The following is a 10,822-nucleotide window of genomic DNA, read 5'->3' as shown; positions in this document are numbered from 1 at the left end:
AAAGTAAGGTCTTCAGTAAGCAAAGCCTGCTGCACAGCGGCAGTGATCTGCCACACACAGGAATGCACTTTCTTAAGTCTAGCTAATACTCTGTGACCTTCAGTTGAACTAACAGGGCTGATACCGGTGCTCTGGATTTGAAGGGTCTTTCCCCAGAATCGTGATTTTAAATTTTGCTTATAGTTCCTCTTCTGTCTGAGCCCCAAACTGATTTAATCAAGTTCTGTAGATCACTGGAAGAGATAAAGGCTGCCTTCTGCTATAAGCAACAGTTGTCTAAGCAACCGTTGTTTCTAAGAAGTACTGAGAATTGTTCTATGGAAGAATTGATAACACAGTGCCTAGTTGTTTGAGTGTTTCTCCTTCCCTTACCCTCCCCCCACCCCCACCGTTTTTTGCAAGCTCTACATCCTACAAAGCATTGACACTTGAAGTTGATAGAAGTCTATATCTAAGAAGTTAGTGTTTTCCTTACTTCTAGGTATTTTCAGAGATGGAAATCGAGTTTCTCCTCTGAATCCTAAGCTTCCCCAGACTGCTTGCTTTCCTGAGATTGGTAAGAACAACAACAAATACTTTGTTGTTTCTGATGTTAAGTTTCAGCCATCACAGCGCCTGCTTAGCCACTGAAACGAGAGGCCCCGCCCTGCAACTCTGCCAGGCCAAGAGTGGGATGCGACTGGCTGGGAGTGAGTCTGATGAGCCCCTCAGGGTAACCATGGATGCTGTGGATGCTGTTCTTCAAAATGCTTGAGCCACCTCTTTTACTAAAGATGGGTGTTCTTTTGGGTTTCAGGTTTCTCTGCAGTAAAAAGGAGAATCTCTCCAACAAACAGTTTAATTCCCCCTCCTCTTTTGCAAGAAGATTTCATTTTCATACAGTGCTGTGAATGAATTTCTTACTGACTTTTTTTTTTTTTGATAGTCATTTGGGGGTCATAAGGAAAGGGAAATGTAAGTGATGCGCGCACGCGCATATATGTCCTGAAGCATTTCTCTAGTGGTGGAGTGAGAGGACCCCAGGAGGAAGGAATCAAAGAGAAAGCACCATCCGCCGCCGCCTATGATGCCCGCCTGGATTCTGCAGAGAGGAATCCCTCGGAGTCGTGCAGCTGCTGTCCAACCCCGGCCCCTCGAGACCCCAGAAAAACTACGCTGAGCAAGTAGACTAGCCCCGACTGCGCCGCACCCACTGTGGACCTTCCGCACCCTACTCCGCAGGCTGCTCACTTAAGTCCCCAGTGTTCTGCAGGCGGGCGCGCTCCGTAGCCCTCGAGAGACCCAGACAACCGCGTCCTGGGCACCGGCGCCCTCCTGCCGAGAGCCCCGGGCAGGCAGTCGCTAGCGCGGTCGGGGCCCGGCTGGGAGGGGTTAGAGGCGGAGGCGGAGCCAGCTGGAGCCGGTGTCAGGTTGCTCCGGTAACGGTGACGTGCACGCGTGGGCGGAGCCATCACGCAGGTTGCATATTTTAGGAAGTGAGGAGGAGGCACGGGCTCGAGCTGCGGCTGGGTCTGGGGCGCGGAGCCTCGGCGGGAGGAGGCGGACACGTGGCAGCGGCGGCAGCAGCGGCGGCAGCAGCGGCGGCCTCGGTCCGGGGCGCCGGCCGTCCTCCCTCTTTCCTCCCGCGGCAGCCCTAGTTCCCGCCTCTCGGCTCCCCCGGCTCCGCTCTCCCGGCCGGGAGCTGCTCTCTTCTCTTTCTAGTCTCCAGCAACAGGACCCGGCGCGGGGCCCGCAGCGCCGCCACCATGGGGAAGGGGGTGAGTGTTTGGCGAGCCCGGGCCCCGGGCGGGGGCGCGGGAGGAAGCGGCTTAGAGACCGGGCTCTCAGCAATGGAGGGGCGGGTGCTGAGCGCGGGCAGCGGCCCGGGAGGAGGAGCACCCGGGGCGGCATCTCTGAGCCGGGCGCCTGCCCTGCCTGAGCCCTCTGGTCGCTTTCACCGCGCGCCTTGCGCTTCCTTTCTCCCTCCTCCCACCGTGCCCAGGGGAAGGAGCGCTCCTCCCCTTCCCCCGGGGAGCTCCGCCAGGGCCCCCTCGCGGTGGCGGTCCTCGCCGCGGCCCGGCGCCGGCGAGGGCAGCCTCCGGGTCGAGACTCCCTTCTCCTGGAGGCGCTGGGGCTCGGCCAGCTCCCCGCAGAGGCGACCGCCCTCCTCCAAAGGAAAAAAACTGGCTTCCCCTTCGGCCGAACTAGCCCAGCGAAGCTGGTGCCAGAAAGGGTGTGACTTCACAGCCCAAAGATAGCCTTTAAGGTATACTTTTGAGAGCTTTAAAATGGGCCACTGTCCATAACAGGATGTGCCTTTGGTAACTGGTGTTATCGTCTTAACGACGGGGAGGGGTGTATGGTTTTATGTCGGACCACAATTCTTAAATGGGGCCAGGCTGACCCTCCAGGGTCGCAGGGTACTGTCAATCTAACAAAGGACTGGAGACTGGGCAGTTGATGGTGTTAGAAAAGCCATGCAGGTTTCCTGCACTGCTGTCTCACCCGAGAGCGGTTCCCAAAGAGAATGAGGGAATCGGGCACGAACAACACTGAGTTCCCACCTCGGTTACTGCTATCCACCTCGGAAGAGTTAGTTCCTGACCTCAAAGTAGCAGATTAAAAACTTTAAAAAATAACCCTGAAAATATCAGTTCCTAGCTTGAAAAAGCACCAGTCATGAGAATACAGGTGGGAGAGTCCACTCCACCCTCTTCAGGGCTGACCAAGCAGACAAGCTGTAGACACTCTGCAGGTCCTAAGGCACCCGGGTATATACTGGATGGAGCCAGAGGGAAGCACATTCTTTGGAGACTTGAAAGAGATGATTATAAGACGTGGGCCAGGAAGAGTGAATAGTGACCCCGGTAGTGTCCACTGTGGGCTGGTCAGCGTATGCAGCATCCTAGCAAAGAACTGATTCCCTCCTGGCCTCCACTTTCCACGATGGAAACCGGATCTATGTGTCACACCATCCTACATGCCATCCAAGCCGTTCCTATAAACCATTTATTCCTTAAAGCCCATCTTTTATCTCCTATCCCCTCCGAAAAGTATCTTTGTCATTTGGAGACCTTGAGCAGCTTTTAGGGAGTGTAAAGCCTAGGAAGGTGAAGTGACTTGTTCAAGGTCAAACGGTTGTTTAGTGGCAACAGGTGCTGAACAACCTGTTGCTCTCAGCTTACACATAACATCTGCCTCTGAAGCATCATTTTGTGTGCAAAACTCTGAAGTTATCCTCCAGAAGAAATTGGGGTGTTTATAATAATAAATAATCCAGGAGGATGTTTAAGTCAGAGTTAAGCCTTTAGGCCTAGGACATAGGCACTCAAGTGCTACAATAACAGTTCAACTGAGAATTTAGTCAAGTTCAACCGAAGTGTTTCATGTACCCTAACAGGTGTCTAGCGAAGTTAGTATTTGGAGTACTCTATACATTGGATATTAGGTTGCCTGCGTGCATTCATGTATGAGTGCATGTCTTTGTGGCTTACAATGGCAAACTGGTCAGAGGAATATTTCATACTGAAATGTTGGGATTTTTCCACATGAGGATTAAAATGTGGGTGGAGCGATGACTAAAACCCTCTTGATAATTGGTTAACCAAGAAGCTTAAAGGCAGCTAATTTTTAAGGTCATTGTGATCTTCTCCCCACCCCCACCCCTTTTCTCAAGTGCCATCTAGGGTCTAGGTGTGGGTGATATCTCCAAATGATTCTTCCTAACTATCAGAACTGGGGTCTTGAACATTTGGTAAGAAAAATGAAAGCCCGGCTTGCTGAATCATTCCTGGATAAAATAGGATTTTGTTCCTTATTTCTTATTCAGTGTTTTTTGCCAGTGACTCGGCTTATAGCCTCATAAGGCCTACCACCCACAACTGTTTAGCTCACCCAAGGTGCACATCATAATTGTTTAGAAATGTAGGAGACTTGGCTTGTTTGTTTAAAGTTTATAAAAGGTGGGAGAAGGAAGAGTCTCTCTAGCCTTTCATTTCAGTCCTGGATTTGGTTTAATATTAACTTAGATGCTGAGAAAAGAAATCCTAGCTTATGGGTAGTGATTTAAAGACCAGGCAGGGAAAGAGGTGACACAAGGTACACATGTCAGCAGGAATCTTGGTTGTAGGGTAACATTATCAGCTGCCCTTTTGGAGCTAAACTCGAAAGTGTGACTAAATACCCACTGGCTGCTATAAAGCTAGTACTTTAGACTCAAAACCCTGTGAGGTAGAGTCTTCCCAGTGGAAAGTGGCCCAGCCTGGACAGGACCAAGTAAGGCGCGCTTACAGGACACACTGGGGCTGGTCCTGGAAGGCCAGGAAAACAGAAAATAGGCTGTGAGGTTGTTTCCACCTTGTAAGATTGAAACAGTTCATGCCTGGAAGGTTATCGGCACTCACCTACTCCACCACCCCTCCACCCCCATTATAAGGCTGTGTGTTCTTGGCTGCTGGCTGTTTGTTAATTTGTAGCGTTCTCTGCTGGCAAGTTTGTAACAATGGTGACTCACCTTGGGGTGGAAGAGTAAGAAACCGGAAGGCTGCTCTTTATAAACCCAAGATGATAGAAAACACCCCCCACCCCACCCAAAAAAAAAAAAGCTTTATAAAGGTCTAGTAGGGTGTTTATCCAGTTGAGGGCTAAAACTTAGAATCACATTTAAGAATAAAGAGCAGGCCCAGTGTTAGAGCAGAGACTTGGCACTCGCACTGATCCGTCCCTGAACTCTTCAAAACCAACGCCTGAGGATTACTTAGCAACAAGTGCACGGAGAAGTGACTTTCTCTTCTCCACAGACTGTTCTTTTAGGAGTACCTCAATAATGAGAGGGAACCATTAACTAAACAGCCCTGAAGGACTCTATATGAAAAGCTAAGTTAAAGTATTGCTTCATTTGAAGACAAGCAGGTTTTTTGAAAAAGCACAGCCTGGGAGCTCTGGTTTCTGGTCTGGCCAGATGTACAGTCCTTGCCCTGAGAGCAAGTAGAGTCCTCTGTGTGCTGTGTGGAGTGAGGGCCGTACCAGTGTGCCGGGGCTTCCTAAGTCATCAGGGCTGGGAGACACAGATCTGCTGAAACAAACGGCTGCTCTCCAGGCCCAGGCCCTTCAAAGCAGTGGAACTGTTTTCTTTCCCCTGAGAAATATTAACGATAGGGAAAAATTGAGAAGTCCTGTTAACTGCTCCTCAAAGGGAAGTATTCATTGGCATGACTGGGCACTGTATCACTGTCCCACAAGCAAATCCAATCAGCAGCATCTTAGACTTTCCGTCAACATTCACGTTTCAAGTGAAGACTTTCACCATGATCAGTGGTCATTTTTAACTTCTTAAAAGTGTCATAGGGAAAAATGGCAGTTTCCCAGCTAGAACACTGGTGCTGGGGGGGGGGGGGGTGGCTGCCAGCCAACAGGCCTGAAGAAGAAATCCGAGTGTCAGATCAGATGGGCTCCCAGTAATCAGAGTGGCTGGGTTTGCATAACAAAGCACTGGGCAGACTTTCACCAGCCCTGTCTAATTCTAGATTACTCTGAGACTAGGGCTAGGGGGTACTAATGTGAAGTAAAGGGAGTGTTATATTGCAACAATCTTTAAACACTCCTTCCTTTATATGTGTATTTGGGGTGGGGACTAACGAGCAGAGTCGGGTCTGAACATTCTCACTTTGCCTTGAATTGAGAGTATGAGAGGAAGTGTGTTCTTTGGCTGGAGTCAGAGCGAGTGTTCTCTGCATATGACTCACCTCATTAGCCGTGCTGAAATCTGGTGTCGGGAATCCATAAGATGTTCTTAACATGTATTTGTTGGGTGTATGGGATAACAGATTCTGTGAATTAGAAAAGAGGAAACCACACATACACACACATTTTTACCCTGATTTGGTTTCATTTGGGTCCTAAGCCAAAGGGATTTTTTTTTAATCCAATAGACCTCATTCTTCAGTTGCTTTGTGATTTTACAGTGAAATGCATCTGGGCACTGTCTCTTAGCAGGTTTTACTCAAACCCCACTTAGTACCAGCAATCTCATCTTCTCTGCTGGTGATTTGAAAGGTTGATTGATGGTGGTGCAGGCTTTATCTTTGGAGCCTTCATTATTTGGGGAACTAGTAATCACTGTAACGGTTTGTCATCCTTGGGCCCTGGTGTTTATCTTTCCAGTCTGTTATCCTGCTGTTATTCAGAGCCTTGGGGCAGTTGGGGTGCACAACCTGTCTGTTTGCATGCTCTCTGTCTCACTTCCATGGCACCAAGCTGTGTTTCTGTAGGCCTTCAGCCCTTTGCCCTCTTCAACCCAGCAGCAGTCCCTTTGCTTCCTAGGCTCCAAACCACCTATCAAAGAGTGATCAGGGCTTCCTGGAAACTGACGGCCCCTCTGCAGTGCTGGTTCCAGTTTTTAAGCTATTCTCTCTCAAACCAGAATGATGAGGAAAAAGGGGGCTGGGGTATAGGGGAGGGCAGGTGGAGGGTGTTAAGGCATGAGCAGGACGTTTTGATTCATTCAGGTCTCTTGGGGTGATCAAATGTCCCATGGGGCTGGTGCTTTTTAGTAAGAAGAAAAAGAAATACATTTTAAGAAGAAGAAAATCTAAAATATAGGAATTCTTCACATACTCTTACCATTTTTATTTTTTTCAAATGGTCACGGTACATTCCGTGGCCACAAGGGTGGACTAGCAGGGTTGTTTAAGAATTCACCAGGGAGGCAGGTTAGATGATGTTCCCATGGGATGAGGGAACCCAGTGGCTGATCACGGTCCTGTGACTGATGGATACAGCCCAAGTTTAGGGACTGAACTGGCTTCACAAAGGACCCAGTGCTCTGGCTTCATAGGAGTACATTTCCAGCATGCATGTCTTCAGGAGTGAAAGGAGGGACCTGTGGCACGGTACGGGGTTGGGGTGCCCCTTGGTTACCTCCTCTGCAGAGAATTGCTATTCCAAAAGTATCACTGTGGGCTGGAAAACAGCTAAAGGCCTATGACTGTTTACCCATTGTCTTCCATTTGCCAATTCCCACCTAGCACAGGCTTGGTAAATCCCTTAGGTCTCCAGCTAGAAAGATGAACCCACCGGAAGCCATTTAGGCTGAGCATCAGTTGGAAATGTAGCAAACTAGGCCAGAGTGATACTTTCTTTAACATATTTCTGAAAGTTACCTCTATAGGAAGCAAGGAATGGCAGTAATGTGTGTAGTGACTGGGTTATCATAGTGACCTTTGTGCTGTGTTTGACCTTTTCAGACAGAGCTGAGTTTGAGGTTTTGATGAGAACCAGGAAAATTGGGGAATACTCCCCCACTTTGTACTAACAGTTGGCCAAAACTAGGCAGAGCCTTCTGTAGCTGAATCAGGCTGTGTCTGACTTCCCTGCCAAATTGGAGTTTGCCAAATTGAGTTTGAAGGTGCTGTCTCCACAGCCCTCTTGGCCAGCTATGAATCAGCAACATTTGGAGCAGTTACTTTGCCATATTGGTAGCCTCTCTTGCTAGTCAAAAGCTTTTGTTCTCAGTTCTGGAAACAATGTGGGGGTTGTTTTGTTTTGTTAGGTGTTCTGTTTTCAGATTGTACTAACCAAACTATCAGACTGTGTTAGGTAAGTTAATAGTTGTGACAAAGCTGCTGTCTAAGGCTGACTGTTCAAGGTCATGTAGCTGGCAAGTGGCAGTGCTAGGGTAATGACATGGGCCAGAATTGAAAGCACCACCCACTGACCTCGCTAATGGGAGTGGGCATCTTAGACTTCCAAGTACCCTTTGGGCAAATCAGAGGGCATTTCAGAAGTCTGTAAGGGTCTCCTGAGTTCTCTGGCTGTAGAACCAGAGGTGTTGCTGGTGAGTGGAAGTCTTAGAAGGCCCCCCTAGGTGCTAGTGCACAAAGCAGAGGCCGTGTTGGTGGCTGTGTAGGCATCAAGTTGCAGTCTACTGGGGAGGAAGGTCCTTATTTAAATCTCACTGCAGAGTGTGTGTGTGACTATGTATGAGTGTATTTGTGTGAAAGTGTGAGAAATTGTGTGTGTGAATGTGTGACAGTGTGTTTTTGAGTATGTGTATGAGAGTGTGTATGTGTGAGAAAGGTGTGAGAGTATGTGAATTGTGTGTGTGAACTATGTGGGTGTATGATCCTCATGTTATTGTAATTATTGGTAAATTTGCAGCTGCCTTCTACCTTCCCCAAGCACATTTCCTCCTGTAAGTGATGAATTAACTGAAGAAGAGGAAGGAAGATTTTCCACTCTAAAAGGTCACGGGGATTTCTTGTTCCCTTATTGTGAGGGCCAACATAAAGTCTTGTTACATATCTATTTTGTCTTTGCTCTTCCCATCCAGGGTCTTCTCCTTCCATCTCCAACGTGTCTTCCTCATGTCCAAAGGCGCAGTAGCTTTAGGAATCTCTGGGAAGGTGGAATCTGGAGGACACATAGGTTGAAATAGTGACACACCCAGCCTTGAAGTGTCACGTGGAGTAAATAATGCCTTGCTATAACTTCCTAGTTCTTAAATTAGAATGGAAAAGATTAATAACCTAGCTTACTCCCCTGCAACCAACTGCCCTTTTGAGGATGGCACAGCCTGTTGAATGCCCCTTCCAGATAAGCTAGAGACACTCAAAGGGAGTCGCTGGAGTTAGTGTTCTTGCTCTGTGGTGCTGAGTGAAGAAGCAATCTCGTTTTTCTAATTGAGAAAGGAGAAGTTCCATGCCTGGTGCCCAAACAAGCAGGAAGGTCAGCGGAGCCCGGGAAGGAACACCGCACCACTCCCTGCTGCGACCTTTGTTTTTAAAAGAAATAAGGAAAATGTTGTCTTACCCCACACCATAAACGCATACTTTTTCAGCTTTGAAATTACAGTTCTTGGTGCCCATAGGAACCTAAGGATCTCTTGACCCACACCAGGAAGAATTAACATTAAATTATTGTTTTACTTGTGGGCAAGAACTGATCGGATAAGCTGCCTAGTTCTTTTAGACAAAAATTGCCTACTGGAAAAATTAAGATTTTGAAGAAGTGATTTTACATGTTAATACTTTCCATGTCCCTTTTACAGCTGTCCCCATTTAAAAGTGCCTTAAATAGCATGAATTTATAAAGGAGTTTGGCTATTAGGAAATGTAGATTCCTCAACTTTACTCTCAATAGCTGTGAAGGTACAGGCAACACACTGCCTTTGTGATGGCTGATAAACGTTGGAAGGTATCCAGAGAGGGCTGGCTGTGCCAATATCTCTCTTCTCCCTCTTGCAGTGGAAAATGTGAGAAGTCTAAGAATAACCGAAGCACGCAGACAGTGAGGCTGGGGGATTCTAACACTGCTCCTCATGGAAGCGTATTTCCGTGAAATGGGACTTGCTTAAAAATGTATTGGGCGTATTTTAAAAGTCTGTTTAAGTTGGGCATGGTGGTGCACGCCTTTGATCTCAGCACTTGGGAGGCAGGGGCCAGACTGGTCTACAAAAGGGAGTCCAGGACAATCAGGGTCTGTTACACAGAGAAATCCTGTCTTGAAAAAAAAAAATCAGTTTAATCTGGCCACATAGGTAAAGGAGCCAAGTCGGCAGCCATGGAATGGCTTTACCGCCGTCAGATATGCAGAGAAACGCGCTCCATCCTAACTCCAGCACACAGCTCCACTCGAGAGGCCCTTGAAGCTGTGCTGACTCCATAGCAGAGAGAGAATGTTAGGAATGCTGACTGTCCTCCACTCTGCCCAACTCCACTCTGCAGATAAGGTGAAGATTCAAGGGCCCTGCTCTCAAGGAAGAAGTCATTTGTCAAGTCACATGGTGTTGAATAGCGTCACAAATACCCACTTCTCCTCCACGCACTAATCTGAGCAGCTTTCTCTTTGGAGCCTTCCAAAGTCAAGTGAATGCGTATTTTATTTGCTACTTACTAACTCTAAGTGACTGAAATACACGCTTTGGGGTTTTATCTTCATTTGGGACAACAAAACCCAGTGTAAATAGGAAAGTTCCCGGGTATAGCTTGATTAGCTTTTAATACACCACTTAAAGTTAGGAAATAGACCCACAAAATAATAGCAACAGCATTACCAAGCATTCATTGTAAGGCAAGGGAGGTGGCCTGCAGGGGAGAACCCTCTCCACTGCCTGACTTTGGAGTACCAAGTTCTGGTTTCATACAGATTGGCCCAGCACTCTTAACAGGGTGAGGGAGTGGAACGGTCTAAATTTAAACTATAGAATCAACATTTTCTCTAGAACTCCTTCCAGTCTGGAGAGGTGTAGGTGGATCCTGTGAATTACACGGTAACGCACGCGCTCTCCCTGCATCCTGCTTGTGTCAAAACATTTCCAGGGCCTTTCATTTGGGGAGATCTTATTTTAGGTTACAGAATGGGGTGGAGACTCCCTTTCTTTCATTTTCTTCTTTTTTGTTTTTGTAGCGTTATTTAAAATTTTTTTAGGGACCTTTAGATGTTTTGTTTCTCTCTGAAAAAAAATGAAATGTGGTCAATATCTTATGTGAATAGTAATGGTGTTTAAACTGTGTATAATGGCTTTGCAGCGAGAAGAATTTAATCATCATATCAGAGTGACTGGCACTTAGATGTATCATTAAATCCTCAGGAATGCTGTCTGAGTTGTCTGTCCTTATCGTGTTGTGGAAAGGGGAATTGGTCCTTAGGGAGTTGGTAACTTCCCTCAAACTTCTCTAACTGTTGGCTAGTAGGGCCCAGGACTTCAGTGTCTGTCTGATTGACAGTACAAATTTAGGCACTGGACTGGCCTCAAGATTACTAATGGAGCTGGGCGTGCTGGTGCACACCTTTAATCCCAGCACTCAGGAGGCAGAGGCAGGTGAATCTCTAAGTTTGAGGCCAA

The 10,822-nt window shown here is 47.6% G+C and overlaps 1 protein-coding gene across 1 annotated transcript in view; it reads left to right on the top strand.

Moving 5' to 3' along the window:
- Window positions 1-1,457: 1,457 nt before the first annotated feature.
- The window catches only part of Atp1a1 (ATPase Na+/K+ transporting subunit alpha 1), a 28,793-nt gene continuing 19,428 nt past the window's right edge, over window positions 1,458-10,822 (top strand). Inside the window, exon 1 of the mRNA XM_021157466.2 lies at window positions 1,458-1,757. Coding sequence (XP_021013125.1) covers window positions 1,746-1,757 — 12 coding nt within the window. The 5' untranslated portion in view covers window positions 1,458-1,745. The remainder of the gene's footprint in view (window positions 1,758-10,822) is intronic.

The sequence above is a fragment of the Mus caroli genome, chromosome 3, assembly GCF_900094665.2.
Source record: "Mus caroli chromosome 3, CAROLI_EIJ_v1.1, whole genome shotgun sequence".
NCBI lineage: Eukaryota > Metazoa > Chordata > Mammalia > Rodentia > Muridae > Mus > Mus caroli.
This window is presented reverse-complemented; position numbering and strand designations above follow the sequence as displayed.